Genomic DNA, 20,881 nt, shown 5'->3' on the forward strand with positions numbered 1-20,881 from the left:
GACCAAGAATATCAACTGATACCAGTTTCTCAAGCAGTTATTAACCTGACATGTGCACCCTATGTTTCAACATCTCAACTAGATAAGTAGCTATAAGATTCAGAGCCTGCCTTTCCACTTCCTAGTGAAGGTCAAGTCATAGGACTCCTAACTCTCAAGCAAAACAATAGCATAATTAGGCCAACTAGCAAAGAAAAAATATGGCAGTGTACTCGCACAAAGGCTCACAAATCTTTTGTTTCAAGAGCTTTCATGGTATCACCAATTCTGTATCTTTGGGCCTTTTTAAGGCATCAATCTTGCCCTTAAATCTGTGATGTTTGTATATGCATCTGATAATAAAATCCCCTTGAATCATGTGTTTAAGTTGATGGTTTGGTTGTGTGTTTCCTACCTCATGGTCTTGTTGGGTGTAATGAGAAAGAGCCAATCTTTTTTGCTGTTACAGGGTGGTCACCGAATGGGCACCGCCATTCCCCTTCGGCTTTGGTGGAGACACCTATAGGATGGTGATGGCTGCGTCATAATAACCTCCATGTTCGGCTACTATGATTCGCTAGATGCTACCTCAATATCCCTCGTAGAACGATGATATTGGTTTGGCTGCAACCGTAGCTGTGATGTCCGCCACTTACTCGGTTTTGGTGAGACACTGGCTCCCTCTCTCTCTCTCATATAGCAACTTTCATGCTATACAATGAGACTAATAAGAAGATGATTTTTTTATGTGTCAGTGTAATTTTGTTGTGGAATAAACTGCTATGGGGAGTAGGGAGCACTAAGTGGTTTGGGTGTGTGGTGGGCATTATGGGCTGCCAGAAATAAAGTCAACATTTGTGTTTTCTGTGACGATTCTATTTATAACTGTACCTATCACAGTTTTAGATGATTTAGTCCTCAAGTGCTAGACTAGATCTCATTTTACCTACTGGTAATTTGATTGCTTGGTTCGTACTAGGGAAGGGGGGAGCTTAAGAAATTTAAGGACAAGGGGCATTTGTTCCTTAGCCTACTTTAAACACAGAATTGTCTTTGAGAGTTAAAACTGATCTCCATTCTTCATGTTTAGAATTTCCTGTAAGCTTGGTCCACTTTAGACAGTTTAGACTTGTTTAAGTTTTTTATGCAATTTAGGCATCATGTACCTTGGTCCACTTTAACTGAAAACGGAAGAGTTTTTTATGTTGTGCACTTGTCCCATGTTATCTTCTGAGAATTTGATGTTTTATCTGATGATGTTGTTTTGCTTATGTGACATTCTGAGAGCTTTTTTGTAGATTTTCTACTGTGGATGACCATACTTGCCAATTTGCATTTAACTGACAAAAATGTTTCTTCACTTCAGACAAAATTTTCTTTAACTGAAATTTTCTAGTCTAGGTATGTCATAACTCATGAATTATGGATGGTTGCTGTTTTCCCATGACCGATAATTATTATTCTCTAAATGAGGAATTCCCTTTTGTTCTGACCTGATGTTTTTGCATCACTGGACACATCCAGCCAAGGTACTCATGGCTTTTTTGCTGATGCAACACAAGTCATGTGTGTAGCTCTTCTGTTTGAATTGCGAGATATGTGTTGTTATGCTCCTCTCATGATAAAGAATGGATTTTTTCCCCTTTAGGGCTCCATTGACTTGAATTAATCTCACCTGGGAACATCTCAGTTATTCTAACTTTTGTCCTCGCAAAATAATATTATTCGCTCTTTTAATTGTATTAGCTGCTCTGCCTACTTCCCGTGTAAAAATAGTCGCTGCTCTGCCTACTTCCTGTATAAAAATAGTCGCTGCTCTGCCTTTGATTATCATTACTATCTGATAAACCAAAATATTGCTTCTTCACTTTATCATACCTTGTCGCCCTGGTCTAGTTCTTAATAGTCTAGCCACATGGTAGCTTGCTCTTACAACATGCTTTGGTTGGCTTCTGCTCTTGTTCTCTGTGTAATCAGTACATTTCTTATTCATGCATGCTTACATATGCAATCTAGCCCATGTGTATGTACTAGGCTCATGTGCCTTTTCTGGCTGATCAAATTTGTGCTTTATGTGTAGGTCTCTTCAAAGAATCGTCAAATTTATTGTTCAGCTACTACTGCTCGACCATATCTCAGCATCTTCATCGGTTCTGGTGACTCCCTAGTCTCCTCCTTCTCTCCTTGTACCCCGAGATGGTCGGGTTGTCGAACCGTGGCAAGTTGTGGTGCTGTCCAATTAGTTGGGGCCTGGTTCTGATTCTGTGGTCACACTGTCTGTGGTGGCGCTCTTCCGGCCACCTCAATCTTGTGGTCGCCCATTTTATTTTTGTTGCTTTCCTATTTGACAACAATAGTAACTTCTGTTAGATAGTGGCCTCGATGAAATTACTTTCTTGTTAATTGTTTGACAACTCTAGTTGTTAATGTCCTTATCAGATCAGTAGCTAGTGGTGAACAATATTAGCTTGTGGTTTATGTTTTGCCTCAGTGCAAGATAATGTCATGTTGCTACTGATCTTGTATTGTCGGTCCTAGTTAGATTTAGTTTATTTAAAGTAGATCAGGACATTGAGTTATTTTACACTTCATTGACATGCGACTTGGTTGATACATGTTAGATCTATATTATCAATCTACTATAGAGCTTGATTGCTTTGTCTTGCCAATTGTGTTCGGTTTAACATGTTTTAAGTCTTGTCCTCGTTGATTTATGCCTGGTTGTTTCGAGTTATGTCCCATGTCCTCTATTTCATACCACAATCATTTAGTATATGTAGCTATGTTTTAACACACATAGTATCGAATTAGCTATATCCTAGTACCAGGTTAACACAATCATTTAGATATATAATAACAGATGGAACGATTCTTTATCAAATCACTCTTGGTGTGTATGATAGACTTGTTTTTCACTGCGCACTTCATTGATTCTCATTCTACTAAAGTCAACGTAAGTGTTCTGTGCCAATTTGTGTTGCTTTATCTTTTGAATTAGTTATTATTTGTTTTCTGTTTCTTTTTTCTGGAGCTACTATATTGATGATAAAATAAATTCGAGCACTTTTCTATTGAATTTACGATGGATGGCTTTGGGCCATTAAGTTTTCTACCATGTTTTGTGAAGAGGAATTGGGGCGAATTTGTTGTGATTTGCTCTTTCTTTGCCATTTAATTTGGTGTGGCAAAATTTTCCAGCTAGCTAAATGTACCCATAGCTTTCATGGTTTTGTCTGGTGTTTGTTTGGCATGTATACGACTTGATGGGAGTAGTGGTGATATCATAACCATACCACATTTCTGCATTCACTTTGATCAATTTACATCATGCAATACCATCTGATCTCCCATTGTTTTTATGATATTTTATATGACTGACTTCTGAATTCTGATAAGCTATGGAATTCAATGCCAAACCTGTTTTGTTGTTGTGCATCCTGTGATGCAAACAATCCCATTTCCTGAATCACTGTGATTATTATAAACAAGATCATCATCTTTCGTTTGAGATTGCGTGACAAGTTTAAGTTAATTTTTTAATCCCATTTGTTTGATACGGTAAATGCCATTTGTTATCTGACGCCTGGTTTTTTAGGATTCCGTGTCTCAAAACATGGCAGCAAATGAGGGGGGACGAAACTTTGCAGCACTGGCTGCTCATAATGTGCCTCTAGTGACTATATGCCCTTTTGTATTACTTTTCTTATGATGGATTATCATTGGAATGGGTCCTTTGATACAACTATGTTTAGTTGCATGTCAGGCCCATTTAAATATGCAAACCATGTTTTCTGCCTAGGCTCATTTAAAAATGCAAACCATGTTTTCTACCTAGGTCATCTATTGTCTGCTTTGCCTCAGTTTATGTAGCAGAAGATTGAACTTTTCATATAATGGCTAGTGTTCACTTTCTTAGTGTGGTGTGTATGCTATTTTTGATGTGAACTGTATTATGTAGATGCCAAGCATCGAATTGTCCAGAGATATACTGATTCTACTGTCCACAGTGATATTAAACCGTGGCCCTTCAAGGTTGTTGCTGGACCTGGTAACAAGCCCATGATTAATGTCTAGTACAAAGGTGAGGAGAAGCAGTTTGTAGCTGAAGAGATATCTTCTACTGTCTAGGGCGATATTAAGCCCTAGCCCTTCAAGGTTGTTGCTGGACACAAGGACCTCAAAGGCCGATATCCTGTGAGAGGGCAAAGAGAACTGTATCTTCCACTACTCAGACCACCATTGAGATTGACTCGTTGTTTGAGGGGGGCAGTGACACCATCACTCGTGCTCGGTTTGAGGAGATGAACACGTATCTGTTCAGGAGGATCATGGATTCTGTGGAGAAGTATCTCAGGGACACAATGATGGACAATAGCACCCCACACAATGTTGCCCTTGTTGGTGGTTCCATTAGGATTCCCAGAGTGCAGAGGTTCTCCAGGACTTCTTCTAAGGCAAGGAGCTCTTTCTCTTTCTTTCTGATATAGCAACTTTCATGCTATGCAGTGAGACTAATAAGAAGATATTTTCTATGTGCAAGTGTAATTTTGTTGTAGAATATACTGCTGTTGGGAGTTGGGAGCATTAAGTGGTTGTCTGGTTTGGGGCATTATGGACTGCCAGAAATGAAGTCAACATTTGTGTTTTTTGTGACGATTCTATTTATAGTTGTAATTGTCACCGTTTGAGACGATTTAGTACTCAGTTGCTAAACTAGATCTCATTTTACCTTCTGGTGATATGATTGTTTGGCTTCTACTAGGGTTGTTTTATGTAAAAAAAATGTTTTTGATACATGAAAGTGGTTGCAGCTATTTACTTGATAGATTTGTAGATTTTCTACTGTGGATGGCCATAATTGTCAATTTGCATTTAACTGACAAAAATGTTTCTTCACTTCAGACAAATATTTCTTTAACTGAACTTTTCTAGTCTAGGTATGTCATAACTTCATGAATTATGGATGGCTGCTGCTTTCCCGATAATTATTCTTCTTTGAATGAATGAATTCCCTTTTGTTGTGACCTGATATTTTTGCATCGCTGGGCACATCCAGTCAAGGTACTCATGGCTTTTGTTGCCGATGCAACACAAGTCATGAGTGTAGCTGTTCTGTCTGAATTGCGAGATATGTGTTGTTATGCTCCTGTCATGAGAAAGAAATAATCTCACCTGGGAACATCTTAGTTGCTTTCACTTTTGTCCTCGCAAAATAATATTCTTTGAACTTTTAGTTGTATTAGCTCTAAACACTTTGATTATTGCTACCTCGCTCTAGTTCTTAATGGTGTAGCCACATGGTAGCTTGCTCTTACAACAAGCTTTGGTTGGCTTCTGCTCTGTGTAATCAGTACATTTCTTATTCATGCATGATTACATATGCAATATAGCTCATGTGCCTTTTTTGGCTGATCAAATTTGTGCTTTATGTGTAGGTCTCTTTAAAGAATTGTCAAATTTATTGTTCGCATACTACTGCTTGGTGGACTACTTCTTCCACGGCCATAACTCAGCATCTTCATTGGTTCTGGTGAATCCCTGGTCTCCTCCCTCTCTCCTTGTACCCCGAGATGGTCGGGTTGTCAAACCATGGTCTGTTGTGGTGCTGGCCAATTAGTTGGGGCCCGGTTCTCATTCTGTGGTCACACTGTCTATGGTGGTGCTCTTTCGGTCACCTCAAACTTGTGGTTGCCGGTTTTATTGTTGTTGCTTTCCTATTTGACAACAATAGTAACTTCTGTTAGACAGTGGCCTTGATGTAATTATTTTCTTGTTTCCTGTTTGACAACTCTAGTTGTTAATGTTCTTGTTAGATCAGTAGCTAGCGGTGAACAATAATAACTTGTGGTTTATGTTTTGCCTCAGTGCAAGATAATGTCATGTTGCTACTGATCTTGTACTGTTGCATTGGTTACTTTCAGTTATGTTTGCATTATTGACTTGTTATATTTAAGAACCACACTAAATTACTCCCTCCTTTTCAGTTTATAGGGCTTGTCTCATTTTTTTCGCTTTTCCAATTTAAAGGGCTCATCTGCATCTCATTTTAAGATTCCGAAGGGCATTAAATCTTTGCATGCAACAATTAAAAAGAAACACACCGATGCATGTACTGTTCCTACTCATCTATTGGCCAAGCATGCATGCATTGCAATTAATTCAAATTAATGCATCAGTTTAATTTGGGTAGTTTTGTAAAGTACGATATACATTCCTCCACTCACCATATGCCTTGGTTGATGAGATTTCAGATTTGAGACCTATAAACCGGAAAGGAAGGAGTAGGTATTTGGGTCCTAAGATGTGCACACGTTGTATAATATCGGGTTTGAGGGCCTGACTGACAAGAGCATGATGTACGCTCTACCAGAGCTATTCATCCCCATTGTCAGGCCTACAAGGCCGCGACCACAGTCACGCTTATTGACAGTGGTATTGGTATTACCAAGTCAGATAACGTTGGTACCATTGCAAGGTCTGGCACAAAGAATTTCATGGAGGCCCTGGTTGCTGGTGCCAATTTGTCCATGATTTTGATGGATGCCGCAAATAGTCGTGCAGCCCGGTGACACTTACAAATCGAGTAGGCCAGGCGACGGCGCTCCTAGAACCATGACGCAACACCTCTGGATCATTGTTGCGGCCGACGGGCTTGGGCTTGTCAAGGGCGTGGTCCAGAACCATGGCTTCGAGCTGTCCGCGATCAAGTGCTCGTGGTGCTCGTGCATTGGGAGGCCATGTTCCACCGACGCCGGCCCTCCTGCTTGCTGTGACACAGTACAGGTTAGCACCGTTTCCCATCTCTGTCAAGATCAAAACCGCGTTCGTTTGCTTGATTGATTCAAACCACGTCACCAGATTCAGACTGCATGAAGAATGTCTCTAGTACATGTAGGAGTCGTTTGTTATGTGCCGTCCATCAATCATGCAAGAAAATTTTCTTTTTCTTGCTCAAAATATTCATGCGTGCGTGCCTTCCTGCCTAATTAGCAGCAGTTATTTTTTAATGAACACCAGTGAAGAGTTTAAGTTGTGGTGGGCGAACAAAACACTGAGTGGCTAATTGAATCCATTTGCGTGGCTAGTTTGCAGTTGTGGGGGACGAACAAACTGAGTTTTAGTAGTAGTGTACCATGCATATATTTGTGCTGTCAAAAATTATTCTCTTTATCCTGGATTGCAATGTAAAGCCAGCCGGGCTACATTAATTGAGTCTAGTCACACAACACTATCATGGCAGTTTGATCGCTTCATAACAATTACAGTCGACAACTCAAACCTGACAATAGTCCTTTGAATCTCCAAAGCAGCAGTTTGGATACATGTGAATCTGAGCCCGTATGCGCCATAGGAGCATAGTAGAGATAAACTTCCCTGTTGTTTGCCGGCTCTTTACTGTTTACTAGTTCACTACTGGAATTGATGCTTTCTTATTTTCGTTTGTCGCCAGGATTCAAGGATTTCAATGGGGAGGAATACACCAAGCAAACGGCACAACAAGGAACCATCTGACCCATTATAGGTAACAGCTAGACCTGACATGGAAAATAAGCTTTGTGGTCTGGCCCTGATGTATTTACTGATTAATGTGTGTTTTACAGCAAGGCTGACTTTATATCTTGCTCTTCTTGATTCTCATCTACTTAATCATGCAGCTGTGTGGCTAATTGCTTGGGACTTGTCCCCCTTGGGCTGGAAGTTTAGCCTATCCGTTATTCATGATGATTGATGTGGTTACCCGCAAAGGTTTAAACTTGAACTAGTTGTTTTGGGTTGCTGTTGAATGTAATAAGCTGTGACGAGTGCCTGGATGGATTCATGTTTTGCTGGATGCTAGCACTTAGCTAGTTTCCCCATATACAACTGATTAGTTTAGTTGATGTCCTCACTGTATCATCATGGTTTTAGTTTATATAAGTGGAAACTGGTTACTATTCTGAAATTAATCAACCAGCATGCTTTTGTTAATTGCTATGGAGTAATTCTGATAAGAACAAGTTCAATTTACTTGGTCTTGGTATAGCTTGTTCATTTCCTGAATTGACATGGTATAGTAACTACATGTTCATGGTTATGCTACTGTTTGGTCGTAGTAATTCAATCAATATGCTTTCTTGGCCATGATAGCAGGATTGGCTTTTAGAGTTCCTATTTTCTGCTGAGGTGGTTCTTGGTCTTGCTTGATAGGATAAGATACCGATATTCTCTACTTGATCTTTTACTGAGTGCTAGTGGCGTGCTTTGTGTTGCTGATGAGAGATATTGCAAACTTGAGCTATTCCCATGTGTCATGCGCAGCGAGGATCTTGATTTTACATTTATGCCCACAGTAGAAGATATATTCTACTTTCGCCAATGGAAAATGATAAACTTGTCAACTTTTGGATGTCCATTTTAGTGAGAGGATTTGTACAATTATGCATGCAATTGGATCTGGTCTTTCTATGACATGTTAGTCTACATTTGCTTGGTTAGAGCAACCTGTGGATTTTTTCAACAAGCACAAAACTATGTAAATTAGACCCTGCTGTATATGATGTTAAAAACATCCTCTCCTTTAATATGTTATTTTTTTCTTTCATATAGGCATGTAAACCATGACCCTGTACCACAATGGCTCTTTCTAAGGGTGATATTAGATAGAGATTTGTGTGCTACTTGCTTAGAATCAAGGAAATGGTTATTGATTGCTGCCATGGATTTTACATATATTCCATGGCTTTTGCATACGTTTTTGCTATGGTGCGGGACGCGCGACAGTGACAACTTAGTGCCATACTTTGGTCCATTGTTTGGTGTTGGTGCCATAGCGATAGATGATGATGGTGTTGTTACCACGAAAAGTTTAAATCTGAGATTGTCGTTTGTGTTGTCAAAAATTATTCTCTCTATCCTGGATTGCAATGTAAAGCCATCCGGGCTACATTAATCGAGTCTAGTGACACAACATTATCATGTCAGTTTGATCGCTTTATAACAATTACAGTCGACAACTCAAAGCATAAAAATGATACAGAGAAACTGCTCCTTGTTTTCTAATGTTTAGAACGGTGTGTTGTTTTTCAATCTTCCCATTCTCCTCCTGCATATTCTATACTACAACCTAGCTCTTGATTCATACTAAATCACTGTTCTTTGCTTGGTATTTGTACTAGTGGTCAGGAGGTGAATGTGTTTTCCTTCTTGTAACTATGAAACATGTCAATGGCATCACTATTTCGAACCTGACAGTAGTCCTTTGAATCTCAATCCAAAGCAGCAATTTGGATACATGTGAAACTGAGCCCGTATGTGAATTCATGCTTTTTTATTTTCTCAGTATAAGGCCTGTTTGCCGCTCACTATCTCGTTTGTCGCCAGGATTCAAGGATTTCAATGGGAAGGAATACGCCAAGCAAGTGGCACAACAAGGAACCATCTGACACATCATGGGTAACAGCTAGACTTGACATCTAAAATAAGTTGTGTGGTCTGGCCTTTATGTATTTACTGATTAATGTGTGTTTTACAGCAAGGCCGACTTTATATATTGCTCTTCTTGATTCTTATCTACCTAAGCATGCAGCTGTGTGGCTAATTGCCTGGGATTTTGCTCCCCTTGGGCTGGAACTTTAGCTTATCTGTTATTGATCATGATTGATGTGGTTACCCGCAAAATTTTAAACCTGAACTAGTTGTTTTGGGTTGTTATTGAATGTAATCAGTTGGGACGAGTGCCTGGATGGGTTTTTGTTTTGCTGGGTGCTAGCTCTTAGCCAATTTTGCCATATACAACGATTAGTTTAGTTGATGTCCTCACTGTATCATTATGGTTTTAGTTTATAAGTGGAAACTAGTCACTGTTCTGAAATTAATCAACTGGCATGCTTTTGTTGATTGCTATGGAGTAATTCTGATAAGAACAAGGCCAATTTACTTGGTCTTGGTATAGCTTGTTCTTTCCTGAATTGCCATGGTATAGTAACTACATCGACATGTCATGGATATGCTACTGTTTGGGTCGCAGTAATTCAATCGATATGCTTTCTTGGCATTATAGCAGGATTGGCTTTCAGAGTAAATATTTCCTGCTTAGGTGATTCTTGGTCTTGTTTGATAGGATAAGACGAGACCGATATTCTCTACTTCATCTTTTACTGAGTGTTAGTGGCGTGCTTTGTGTTGCTGACGAGAGGCTTGGTAAACTTGAGCTATTCCCATGTGCCATGCTGTGCGCTACGAGGATCTTGATTATACATTTATGCTCACTTTAGAAGATATATTCTACTTTCACCAATGAAAAATGATAAACTTGTCAACTTATGGATGCCATTTTAGGGAGAGGATTTGTACAATTATGCATGCAACTGGATCCAAGTCTTTCTATGAAATGTTAGCCTACATTTGCTTGGTTAGAGCAACATGTGGATTTTTTCAGCGAGCACAAAACTATGTAAATTAGACCCTGCTGTACACGATGTTAAAAACATCCTCTCCTTTAATATGCTATTTTTTCATATAGGCATGTGAACCACATCCCCGTACCACAATGGTTTTTTCTAAGGTGATGTTAGATAGAGGTTTGTGTGCTAGTACTTGCTTAGAATCAAGGAAATGGTTATTGATGATGATATTGATCAGGCCCGTACGGGAGGCAGGTGCAGGGTGTGCACTGGCACAGGGCCCCCCAAAAATGGGGCCCCCATATTAATTCTTGAAGTTATGTTTACGGGGCCCCCAAACTTATGAAGAGTAGGCAAATTCGTTTGAAAACTATGTATAGAGAGCATGTACTCCGTGGGAGTCTCCCTACTCCACACTGTCTTTCCCTCATCTCTCCTTCGCAAATTATCTTTGGGGAGTTGGGGACTCTGCTCAGCATTAGTTACAGAGAGATGCATGTCTTTTCACATGCTACCTTTGGTCTTCCCAATGTCAGCACTTGCCTCTAAAAAAAGTAGTAAATCTATATCACAGCATTAGTTACGGAGTATGACAGTACTTGGGGGCGGAGTCAAATACTAATTCACGTGTTAAGTACAACAGTAGTTTGGGTAATGATGCGCTGGCATACAAATGTCTCTAAATTTAAAAGTTGCATGTCTTTTGCATTAAGACGAATATTCATCCGTCGACGAGTCCAATAATGTATTTTTGGTGGCATAATTCATCTTTCACTAACACATTTCCGCAGTAGATAAATTGAAGACCTAAAGAATCAGTGCGCACACCTTACAAATCCGGATAGAGGGAATACAATATATCACTTAAAAACTAAGCATTCACGATTTTACGTATTTTCAACATATACTTCTTGAAAAAGGTTAACATTAGTTCTAAAAAACTGTTGCCTGTATGTTGAAAATGCGAAAGGTCATACTAACTAGTCTTCTTAATGACTAGGACCTAGACTCAGATTTTGCACAGGTGAAAGGATCGAGATGGACTTAGAGGGGGGTGAATAGGTACAATTACAAATTTTAATTATTACTAAGCAATTTTAGGAAATAATGCGGAAAATGAAAGTGAGCCTAACAATTGCTAGTATGATACTAATGAGCTAAGCAAGATAATCAAGAGGCACAAATATATGAGTAAGTAAGCACTAAGAGACAAGTAACCACAAGTAGAGAGATAGGGTTAGGAATAACCGCAACTCCGAGAGACGAGGATGTAAGCCGATGTTCACTTCCTTGGAGGGAAGCTACGTCACCGTTTAGAGAGGTGGATGTTACCACGAAGGCACACCAACGCCACGAAGGCTCACCCTATTCTCTCTTTGAGACAACACCACGGAGGCGTTTCTCAACCACTAGTGGTAGACCTTGGGGTGGTCTCCAAACCCTCACAAACTTTTCCGAGGGTAATCACAAAGGTCGATTCCTCTCCGGATGACTCCTACCGCCTAGGAGTCTCCAACCTCCAAGAGTAACAAGAACGATGGGGAAATGCTCAAAACTTGCTCAAGTCACGAATTCCTTTGGTGCAAAGAAAGGGAAGAAGTGGATCTATCACTTGATTGGAGAACTTCTCTCAAAAAGCTCCTAGAACACTTGGAATCTAGGATTTAGTGTGGATGAATGAGAGAGAGAGAGAGTGAGGAGTGTTCTTGTAGGGGCTCAAAGTGAATGGTCAACCCTATCCCGTGGAAGGGAAGGGAGTATATATAGGTGGTGGGAAAAAGTGACCGTTTGGGGTACAGGATGGCTGGACGTCCGGAGAACGTCGGACGTCCGGAGAACGTCGGACGTCCGGAGGCCCAAATGGGTCCGGACGTCCGACAGTCATCGGACGACCGGCCGCTGTGAAAAGTGTGACCAACAATCCAGTGTACAGGATACGGACGTCCGAGCTGGGCCGGACATCCGTAAGAATGCTTCTGATGTGAAAGTGTCGGACGTCCGGCGGGTTCCGGACATCCGTAAAAATGTTTCTGTTGTGGAAGTGTCGGACGTCCGGAAGTGTCCGGACGTCCGGGCAATCAGGAAGGACCGGACGTCCGAAGGTAAGGTAGCAAGTTTGAGCAAGTTTTTTTCACAGATCCATCGATCCCCTCTTAATAGTGCGGGATCCCTATACTCAAGAACAAACCAAAAGTGAAGTCAACATCTTGTACCTCCATTCTTGAGTTATATGCTTTTGTCCCTAGTCATTATCCATGCACGCGGTCTTTGGAACATAATCCTGAGATATACTTGATAAACATGATTAGTCCCGAGCATATGTGTTGTCATCAACATCAAAATATGATTAAGGGCATGATTGCACTTTCAACAGGGCCCCCAAATTCTCAGGTACGACCCTGATATTGATTGCTGCCATGGATTATATATATATTCCATGGCTTTTGCATACATTTTTGCTATGGTACGTGACGTGCGAGAGTGACAACTTAGTGCCATACTTTGGTCCATTGCTTGGTGTTGGTCGAAAAGTTCAAATCTGAGATTGTCATTTAGGGTTGCTGCTGAATGTGGTCTTGTTATGGTGGTGTGGATCAGTTTTGGCAAGTTGCCCGATGGGTTATTGTTTTGCTGGGTGCTACCTCTTGCCTTGTTTTGTATTCCCAAGTACCGTCTTTTTAAAACTCAAGGTCCTGCTTGCTTGTCTGCAGGCCAGGCCGCTACAGGAGAGATGCATCAATGACCTGTGACTATTCAGACTCACTTGAAGGACGGCGTGGTGAACTCCCATTGTTGGTGATGAATGCCAGATTTGATTCATCAGCTTACTGAGCCTGTCGTGTTGTTGGATTAGTAGAGAAACGCTTGTTAGAGGATTTTGACTTTATCCAGTGCATGAGTGAATGAAATTGAACAGTTTCATTCTTGATTTGGAGTGCATGAATGGATCATCCTGATTTGCTTGAGTTGGCAAATGTGCGGGCATCGCAGACCAAATAAAATCTTCTATGTTTGTGCCTTTTCTATTGGCTTATTATGCATTGCATGGGTGTGTTGTGCATATATGCAAGTGAGATGGATATGGAGATGGAGAAATGGCCTGCATGTAGGGTAACTATGTCAAGTCAATGAATCAGCTAACATTGTCATCCGTTTAATATGCTCGTCAAGGCTATGTCATTTTCTTGAAGATGTGTACATGTCTGCAACCTCTTATTTCTGCATATTAGTCCAACTGATGCCGTTGACGAACTGATACCCAAGCTGGAGTATTTACTGTTCAACGTTCTGATAATCATGAATTCTTGATGCCTCTTCTGGTCTAGAGCGCAACTAACTGGTGCATGTTGGTTTCAGGGTCAAGAGTTGTGTGTCAGGCTCTTTTCATCTAGGGGGTGCCCTGGTGGTCGCGTTTGCGGAAATCAAGGGCCGGATCTCATCATGCGGTTTACTCATACTCACATGCAGGAACTCCCAAGGGCCTGCCTGCCTCCACCTTGGTGGTCACTTGTTGGGTTGAAGTTTATTGTTGTTTGACTACAATCAACGGAATGGTCAACGAGACGGCTGGTGGAACATACTACTCATTATCCAAGTTTCGGATGTAGAGGTCTGGGCTTGTTTTGTGTTCTTCAAGTGCTGCTAGCTCTTTCTTAGCTTGTGACTGAAGAAGGGCGGCCCCGAGGCCATGACGAAAGGGATTAGATTCTTATCGGTTTAGTTAGTTGACTTTGTTTTTCGGAATTTTGAACAATAAACAGATGATGATAGATGACAGGTGGTGCCGCGCTTTATTTTTGTTGTTGCTTACAAGATGCATTGCAACAATCAGCAGTGGTATAATTTGGAGTGTGCATTGATGTATTCCTGGATGGTCCGGTTGGCGACCAAATAAAAGCATCGCTCCCTTTTTTGTACCATCTCTCTGGATGGTTGATGCATTGCATGTGTGTTCTGTTGTTTGTATGCAAAGGAGATGTATGGTGAAACATTGGCTTGCAAATCCATGCCCATCAACATCAAACAGGAGTAGGCTGTAACATTTTAGTATAAAGAAAGATGAGCTGCTCCGGTAACCCACTATAGAACAATTGACCCATTTCTGACACCCTCAAAGAAAGTAGGCTGTCTTGGAAAGTTAATTTGCTAGAAAATATAGCATTCTTGATAGGTGTTGTAAAAGCAAGTGATCTTCATGTAATTGCTAAGAATAGCAAGTGAGATGACATGCATCTCATTTATATGGGGAAAGAGGTGTTGCTTGATACATAGGTTAGAAACTTACCTATAACTAATTGAAAAGCCGGGAGAGCCATAGTGCTAGGGTGTGCATGCAAGTTGGGAGGGCCATAGCGCCTGCATGTAGGGTAACTATGGCCATGTCGTGGGCCTTGTCATGTATGTCGGCATCCAGCTCACATGAGGCTGCATGCATCAGGCATCAGTTATTATGGAGAATATCTCAGCATCCAGCTCACATGGGGTTGCATGCATCAGTTATTACGGAGAAAACAAAACGCCCAACACACCCACGTCGCTTGGGATGAAGGGAGTGCTAGTATTTATTTTGGGATGAAACGAATGTGCCGCTTGGGATGCCCATTAGTTAACTAGGGAGGGAGGGAGGGAGGGTCTAGATTATGCCACCTCACTGATCTGTGGCAGGCCTTGCTTCAGATCCTTCCTTGTTTTCTAATCTCCACCACGTCGTCATCACTATATATCCAAGGAATGGTTATCCATCCGCGTGCGGGGTGCGCGTGACTTGTGTCTTTGGACGACGGGCGAGACGAGGAGCTTCTTCTTCAAAAGGGATGATGTCGAGAGCGGATCGTCCCGGCACCGCCGAAGAAGACGTCCGCATGCAGCAGCCCAGCCGGCCGCCATCACATCCATGGGCAAGGCAAGTCCTCTCTCTCCTCCCTCTGGCAGCGTGAGCCCGAGCTAGCTAGCTCCACCGTACCGAATCAGTCTTGGACTTGGTACGGTTGGATTGGATTGGATTGGGTTGTATGCCTATCATCGAATCCAACCCAGCCCAACTTATAACATAACCGAATGATGAGATGATTCAGATGTTGGATAGTCGGTCGTTTTTCTCTGCTGCTACTCCTATACTTAGAAAGAGATGTGCGAATTGAATGAATGCTCTCTTCATCAGTAGTGCGGCAGGGTGCACTCGACGCCGGGCACCTTGCCGCCCTCGTGGTCGGCGCAGTAGTCGTAGATCCTGTACTTGTCCCGCACCCACCGCATCTTCCCCCGCTGGTCGCCGGTGAGGACGCCGCAGGGAAGGAGTCTGTGGCAAGTTTCTCAAAAAAAAAAGAGTTTTGCTCAAAAAGAAAAAAGAAAAGAAAAAGAGATAGTTTTGATCCGGTGCGTCTGTTGAGTCCGACCTGGATTCTCTTTCCGTCTGGTAGTTCCGATTCCCACTGGAGTCGGGATCCAGCAGCGGCTATTTAGATCCATCCGGCCGTGCGATCGAGCTTGTCCACCACCAACTCTGCCGACGAATCAAGGCGATCGACTAGGCGAGCTGCCCTTCTTCGTTGTGTGAATTGATTTGATTAACTAAAGAGGAGGGAAGCGGAGGCGATGTCGTCCATGCCATGCCTCGCCCACCGAGCTCGGCGTGCTGGACCTCTCCCCTGCAGCTGCTGCAGGGCCGGCGTTCAGCTCCATCGCCGTGGACGGTGAGAGCTGCAACTACGGAGAAACAGCAAAGGCCTTCTTGGTGGAGTCCGAGGAGGAGCTGTACATGGTTAGGCTGCTGCGCAGTCGAGACTTCAACGAAGCCAACGTCTACAAGATGGATTTCTCCGAGCAGCAATGCCGCCCCGTCCGCGATCTCGGCGGCCGCGCCTTCTTCGTCGCTCCGTTGAACTTCGGCGTGTCGTGCTTGGCTGGGGATCGGTACGGGATTCAGCACAACTGTGTCTACTCCTTGGTTAAGTTGGCTGACAAATCTTTCAACATGTTCAACGTGGAGGACGGGACAGCAAAGCGACGCGACATCGGAGAAGCTTACGTTTCCGTTGCAAAACATGGGACCAACACCCACCATCCTATGCTTGGAACGCAGCACAGAATGCTATGGATGGTTCCAACCAGCCTCTAAGTTTGTTTTAGACAAACCAACCTCCTCTAGGCTGTTGTACTTAGTTTAGCTTGCCTTTCTTGTTTTGCTGTTCGACAGCAATGGGGATAGTATTATCTTTGAATTATGTTGTTGTTGTCACAAATGATCTCATCCACAAGAATAGTAAAATTTCCGATCTATTCATCTTCAATCATGGCAGTACAACGAATACCAGAAATAATAAATATTACATCCAGATCCATAGACCACCTAGCGACGACTACAAGCACTGAAGCGAGCCGAAGGCGCGTCGCTGTCATCGCCCATCCATCGCCAGAGTCGGGCACAACTTGTTGTAGTAGACAGTCAGAAAGTCGTCGTGCTAAGGCCCCTTAGGACCAGCGCACCAGAACAGCAACCGCCGCAGATAAAGAATAACGTAGATCAGAAGGATCCAACTCGAAGACACACGAACATAGACGAACAACGACGAGATCCGAACAAATCCACCAAAGATAGATCCGCCAGAGACACACCTCCACTTGAACCTTTGCTTATTAATAATATGGCCGTATGCATCATTCTGATGCAAAGGCCGGGTGTTAACCTCCTTTTTGGAAAAAAAATCTCCACACGCCCACCAACCATGCTAGACGCACCGCCGAACGAGGTCTAGACGGGGAGACCTTTATTCCATCTTCAGGGAGCCGCCGCTGTCTCGTCTTCCTAAGAAGGACACAAACCCTAGCAAAACTGAAAGAAACAACTAAAAACGGAGCCCTCTCGCTGGCCCTTGCCGAGATCCACCGTGCCCCCATGGCCCTAGGGCCACCAGAGAGGAGCGGATCTGCGGCGGCACCAACGGGAGGCAGAAACCCTAGCTCTTTTTGTAGTGGAGGAGAAGGAGGCAACGATTGATGAGGATACAAACCTGGGGTAGGGTCATAGGCATGACCTATACGTCCTACCCAAGGTCACTACCCTAGAAGATAAGAAATCCAAGAGACAGCAGGAGACCCCCAGTCGAAGACGTTGAGTGCAATCCACTCGACGGTCATACCACTCGGGGGTCCTCCTCTCTACCGTCACTCGACCATATAGAGAATCACTCGACCATACAGAGAATCACTCGACCTATTGAAGACCAGGAGTCACTCAGCGTGGCAACAGACAGACGTTCACTCTATAGTCATTAAGGTCATTAACATCACTTAAGGCTGGCGTTCCCAGTAACGCCCCCACTTTATGTACATTAAGTCCCTTGTAATGGAGGACGACTGGGGTCCTGGCGCACTCTATATAAGCCACCTCCCTCCTCTGGCACAAGGATTCGCACCCCCTGTAATATCACACGCATAATCCAATCGACCGCCTCCGGGCACCGAGACGTAGGGCTGTTACTTCCATTGAGAAGGGCCTGAACTCGTAAACTCTGTGTGTACACCTTCACCATAGCTAGGATCTTCCCTCTCCATACCTACCCCCTTTCTACTGTCAGTCTTAGGACCACGACAATTGGCGCCCACCGCGGGGCAGGTGTCTTAGCGACTTGTTGGTGAAGTTGCAAGTTTTACCGATCATCATCATCATGGTTTCCGGCGACGGATTGGCCGAGGGCCGCGAGATCCGTATCGGTGCGCTCGTTTTTGTCGCCGACGACTTCGCATGGCTTCAAGAAGCTCCCCTGGACATTGAGGCGCTCCCTGTCCGAGGGGTGACGCACTTCCGCGCGTGCGTTCGCGGCGTCCTTCTTCGGCAGCCGTCGACTCAGTATCAGTCGGCTCCGATGGTGTTTTCCCTTCCCGCTGTTCGCCGCCGCAAGCGATCCGGTCGATCGCGGCTTCAGCGGTGGATGAAGCACGTGGTGGCTCGGCGTTCGGCCACCCATCAAGTCGCGGCAATCGAGCCCGACGAAACTCTCCATGGCCTGTTCGATCTGTGGACTGGCTCCGCGAAGACCGCATCCTAGTCCGATAGCAGCGACCCTGCGGCCGAAGTCTTGATGGTCGACGGACCTCACAGTCCACCTGGTTTCCGCCGAGAGGACGGCAGGGACGGGGGCGGCGATCCGTCGCGCGTCCACGAGGAGTACCGACCCCTCTCTTCACAGCAGAGGGAAGAACTTCGTCGCCGCAACATGGATGCAGTCCACACGCCTATCGTTGGAGAAACCCCCGAGGCTCGGGCCTTGGAGGAGGTGCGCCTAGCTAATTTGGCTGAGCGCACTCGACTGGATAACCCTTAGCGTGCTCTCGACAAGCGTGCTCGGGAGCGGGTTCCTGACTCCAGTCGACGGCAGCTTTTCCCGCCTCCACCCAAGGTATACCGTACTCCGATTCAGAACCTCACAACTGCGGCCCGAATAGCAAAGTCGATCCAACCTTCCCAGTCGGAGGCTGGCAGAGGGCTGATGCAGATCCGGGCTTTGCTCCGGGCAGCGGGAGAGGAAAACACAACAGTGTCTCATTCACGAAATAGGATTCACAGCAGATCCATAGTAGCGGATACAGTTCAGTCGGCCCATAGCCTAAGATCGCCTCCACGGCGTGAGGGCCGTGGATAGTATGATCATCCACTCGACCACGACAATCATCGTCGGGGACCCATGCCTCCTCCGAGGAGTGCGTCATATGTGCCTCGGCGGAACAATGACAGACGCCGTCACAGTGGCGAGCGCAGAGCCTCAGTCGACCCAAGAGAACTAGGCTTCGACGCGAGATCCATCCTTGTTCAAGGCCTGGTCGACCGGAACAGAGCGCATAGAGAAGACCCTGGCAGAGATCTTCCAAGTGGCAGCAGAGTGCATGTTTCCGGTCCAGAGTGTTTCAGCAGAGCCATCAGGGCGGCAGTGATTCCTCCCAACTTCAGGTTGGCGACCGGAGTCAGTAAGTTCACCGGAGAGTCCAAGCCTGAAACTTGGCTTGAGGATTACCGAGTGGCTGTGCAGATTGGCGGTGGAAATGATGAAGTAGCAATGAAACATCTTCTGCTGATGTTGGAAGGGTCGGCCCGAGCGTGGTTGACTCAGTTAGCTCTGAGCAGTATATACAGTTGGGAAGAGTTGGCTCGAGTGTTCGTCAGAACTTTCGAAGGCACTTGCAAACGACCTGCAGGATTGACCGAGTGGCAGCATTGTGTGCTGAAGCCGAGTGAGACTTTGTGAGATTTCATTTAGAGGTGGACCACTTTGCATCACACTGTTGAAAATGTATCAGAGCATCAAGCAGTGTGCTCTTTCAAGGAAGGCGTCAAGTACCGAGAGTTGGTCCTGAAGTTCGGTCGGACTGGTGATATGACTTTGACTTTGATGATGGAAATAGCCACCCGGTACGCTAATGGGGAAGAAGAGGATCGACTCCGTAGCGGAAAGAGTAAGCTAGTCGGCCAAGAGACCGGTGGAGGTAATTCCAATCGGAAACAGAAGCGTAAGGCCGAGCCGGCGGCACCCGGCGAGATTGCTGCAGTGGCTCAAGCAAAGTTCAAGGGAAAACCTAAAGGGCCCCGGCCCCCTAAGAAAGTGAAGGATCAGGCAGGAAATGATGTGTTGGATTTACCGTGTCACATCCACACGAAGAAGGACGAATAGGGGAATCTGATTTACCCTAAACACACCACTTGACAGTGTCGGCTCCTGATCCAGCAGTTCCGAGGAGATCAACCTAGTGAAAAGGGAAAGGAGTCGGACGAGACAAGGATGAGGAAGAAGACGATGGTTATCCCAAAGTCAATTCAACCCTGATGATTTTTGCTGATGTTGAGAGCAAGAGTCAATTGAGAGTCATCAACAGAGAAGTGAATATGGCCGCTCCGGCGACGACGACCACATACCTGAAATGGTCTCAAACAGCCATCACATTCGACCAGTCTGACCATCCTGTTCATGTAGCCACCTCCAGGAGGCAAGCACTGGTGGTCGACCCCGTGGTTGGAGGCACTAGACTGACTAAAGTGATGATGGATGGTGGCAGTGGTTTGAACATCCTTTATGCTGAAACCTTGAAGGGGATGGACATTCCGATGTCCAAGCTTAGCGAGAGCAATATGAGTTTTCATGGTGTTATCCCTGGAAAGAAAGCCGAATCACTCGGCCAGATCGCCCTCGACGTGGTTTTTGGTGATTCCAAGCATTACCGTAAGGAGAAGTTGACATTTGAAGTCGTGGATTTCCAGAGTGCTTATCATGCCATTCTGGGTAGGCCGGTCTACGCACGTTTTATGGCTCAACCATGTTACGTGTATCTCAAGTTGAAGATGCCTGGCCCCAAAGGTGTGATCACAGTTACTGGCAATCGGCAGAAAGCAGAGGAATGCTTCCAGAAAGGTTCCAAAGTTGCCGATGTGCAGATGGCAGCACTTGAATTCCAAGAGTATCAGAAGAATGCAGATCCGAGTGATTTACTCCGAGCCAAGTAGCCTGCTACGAATTCTGCATTTCAGTCGA

At 44.4% G+C, this 20,881-nt stretch overlaps 1 protein-coding gene and 3 non-coding genes across 22 annotated transcripts; all 4 read left to right on the forward strand.

The window, feature by feature from the left end:
• The first annotated feature begins 650 nt into the window (after positions 1-650).
• On the forward strand, positions 651-14,228 carry LOC123043546 (uncharacterized). Of its 19 annotated transcripts, none has more exons than XM_044466034.1 (7): positions 651-1,508; positions 2,060-2,135; positions 3,987-4,433; positions 5,415-5,509; positions 7,430-7,501; positions 9,340-9,411; positions 13,719-14,228. In XM_044466034.1, the coding sequence occupies exons 3-7, from the start codon at positions 4,281-4,283 to the stop codon at positions 13,879-13,881; spliced, it is 555 nt and encodes a 184-aa protein (XP_044321969.1). In that variant the 5' UTR covers positions 651-1,508; positions 2,060-2,135; positions 3,987-4,280; the 3' UTR covers positions 13,882-14,228. The 19 variants fall into 19 exon arrangements, 5 of the variants coding, with proteins under 5 accessions (XP_044321969.1, XP_044321968.1, XP_044321967.1 ...); XR_006419309.1 differs by lacking the exons at positions 651-1,508; positions 2,060-2,135; positions 3,987-4,433 and adding exons at positions 6,231-6,762; positions 7,635-7,725; positions 9,135-9,266 and having other exon boundaries at positions 5,413-5,509; positions 7,430-7,551; positions 13,073-14,228; XR_006419307.1 differs by lacking the exons at positions 651-1,508; positions 2,060-2,135; positions 3,987-4,433 and adding exons at positions 6,231-6,762; positions 7,635-7,725; positions 9,135-9,266 and having other exon boundaries at positions 5,413-5,509; positions 7,430-7,538; positions 13,073-14,228.
• LOC123047783 (small nucleolar RNA Z195/SNORD33/SNORD32 family) lies at positions 3,245-3,328 on the forward strand. The gene has a single exon (XR_006423147.1). It is a non-coding gene; the product is annotated as a small nucleolar RNA Z195/SNORD33/SNORD32 family (small nucleolar RNA).
• LOC123047785 (small nucleolar RNA Z196/R39/R59 family) lies at positions 3,411-3,494 on the forward strand. The gene has a single exon (XR_006423148.1). It is a non-coding gene; the product is annotated as a small nucleolar RNA Z196/R39/R59 family (small nucleolar RNA).
• Positions 3,540-3,676, forward strand: LOC123047877 (small nucleolar RNA F1/F2/snoR5a). Its single transcript, XR_006423188.1, has one exon. It is a non-coding gene; the product is annotated as a small nucleolar RNA F1/F2/snoR5a (small nucleolar RNA).
• Positions 14,229-20,881: the final 6,653 nt, after the last annotated feature.

This window comes from Triticum aestivum, chromosome 2B, assembly GCF_018294505.1.
Source record: "Triticum aestivum cultivar Chinese Spring chromosome 2B, IWGSC CS RefSeq v2.1, whole genome shotgun sequence".
Taxonomy (NCBI): Eukaryota; Viridiplantae; Streptophyta; class Magnoliopsida; order Poales; family Poaceae; genus Triticum; species Triticum aestivum.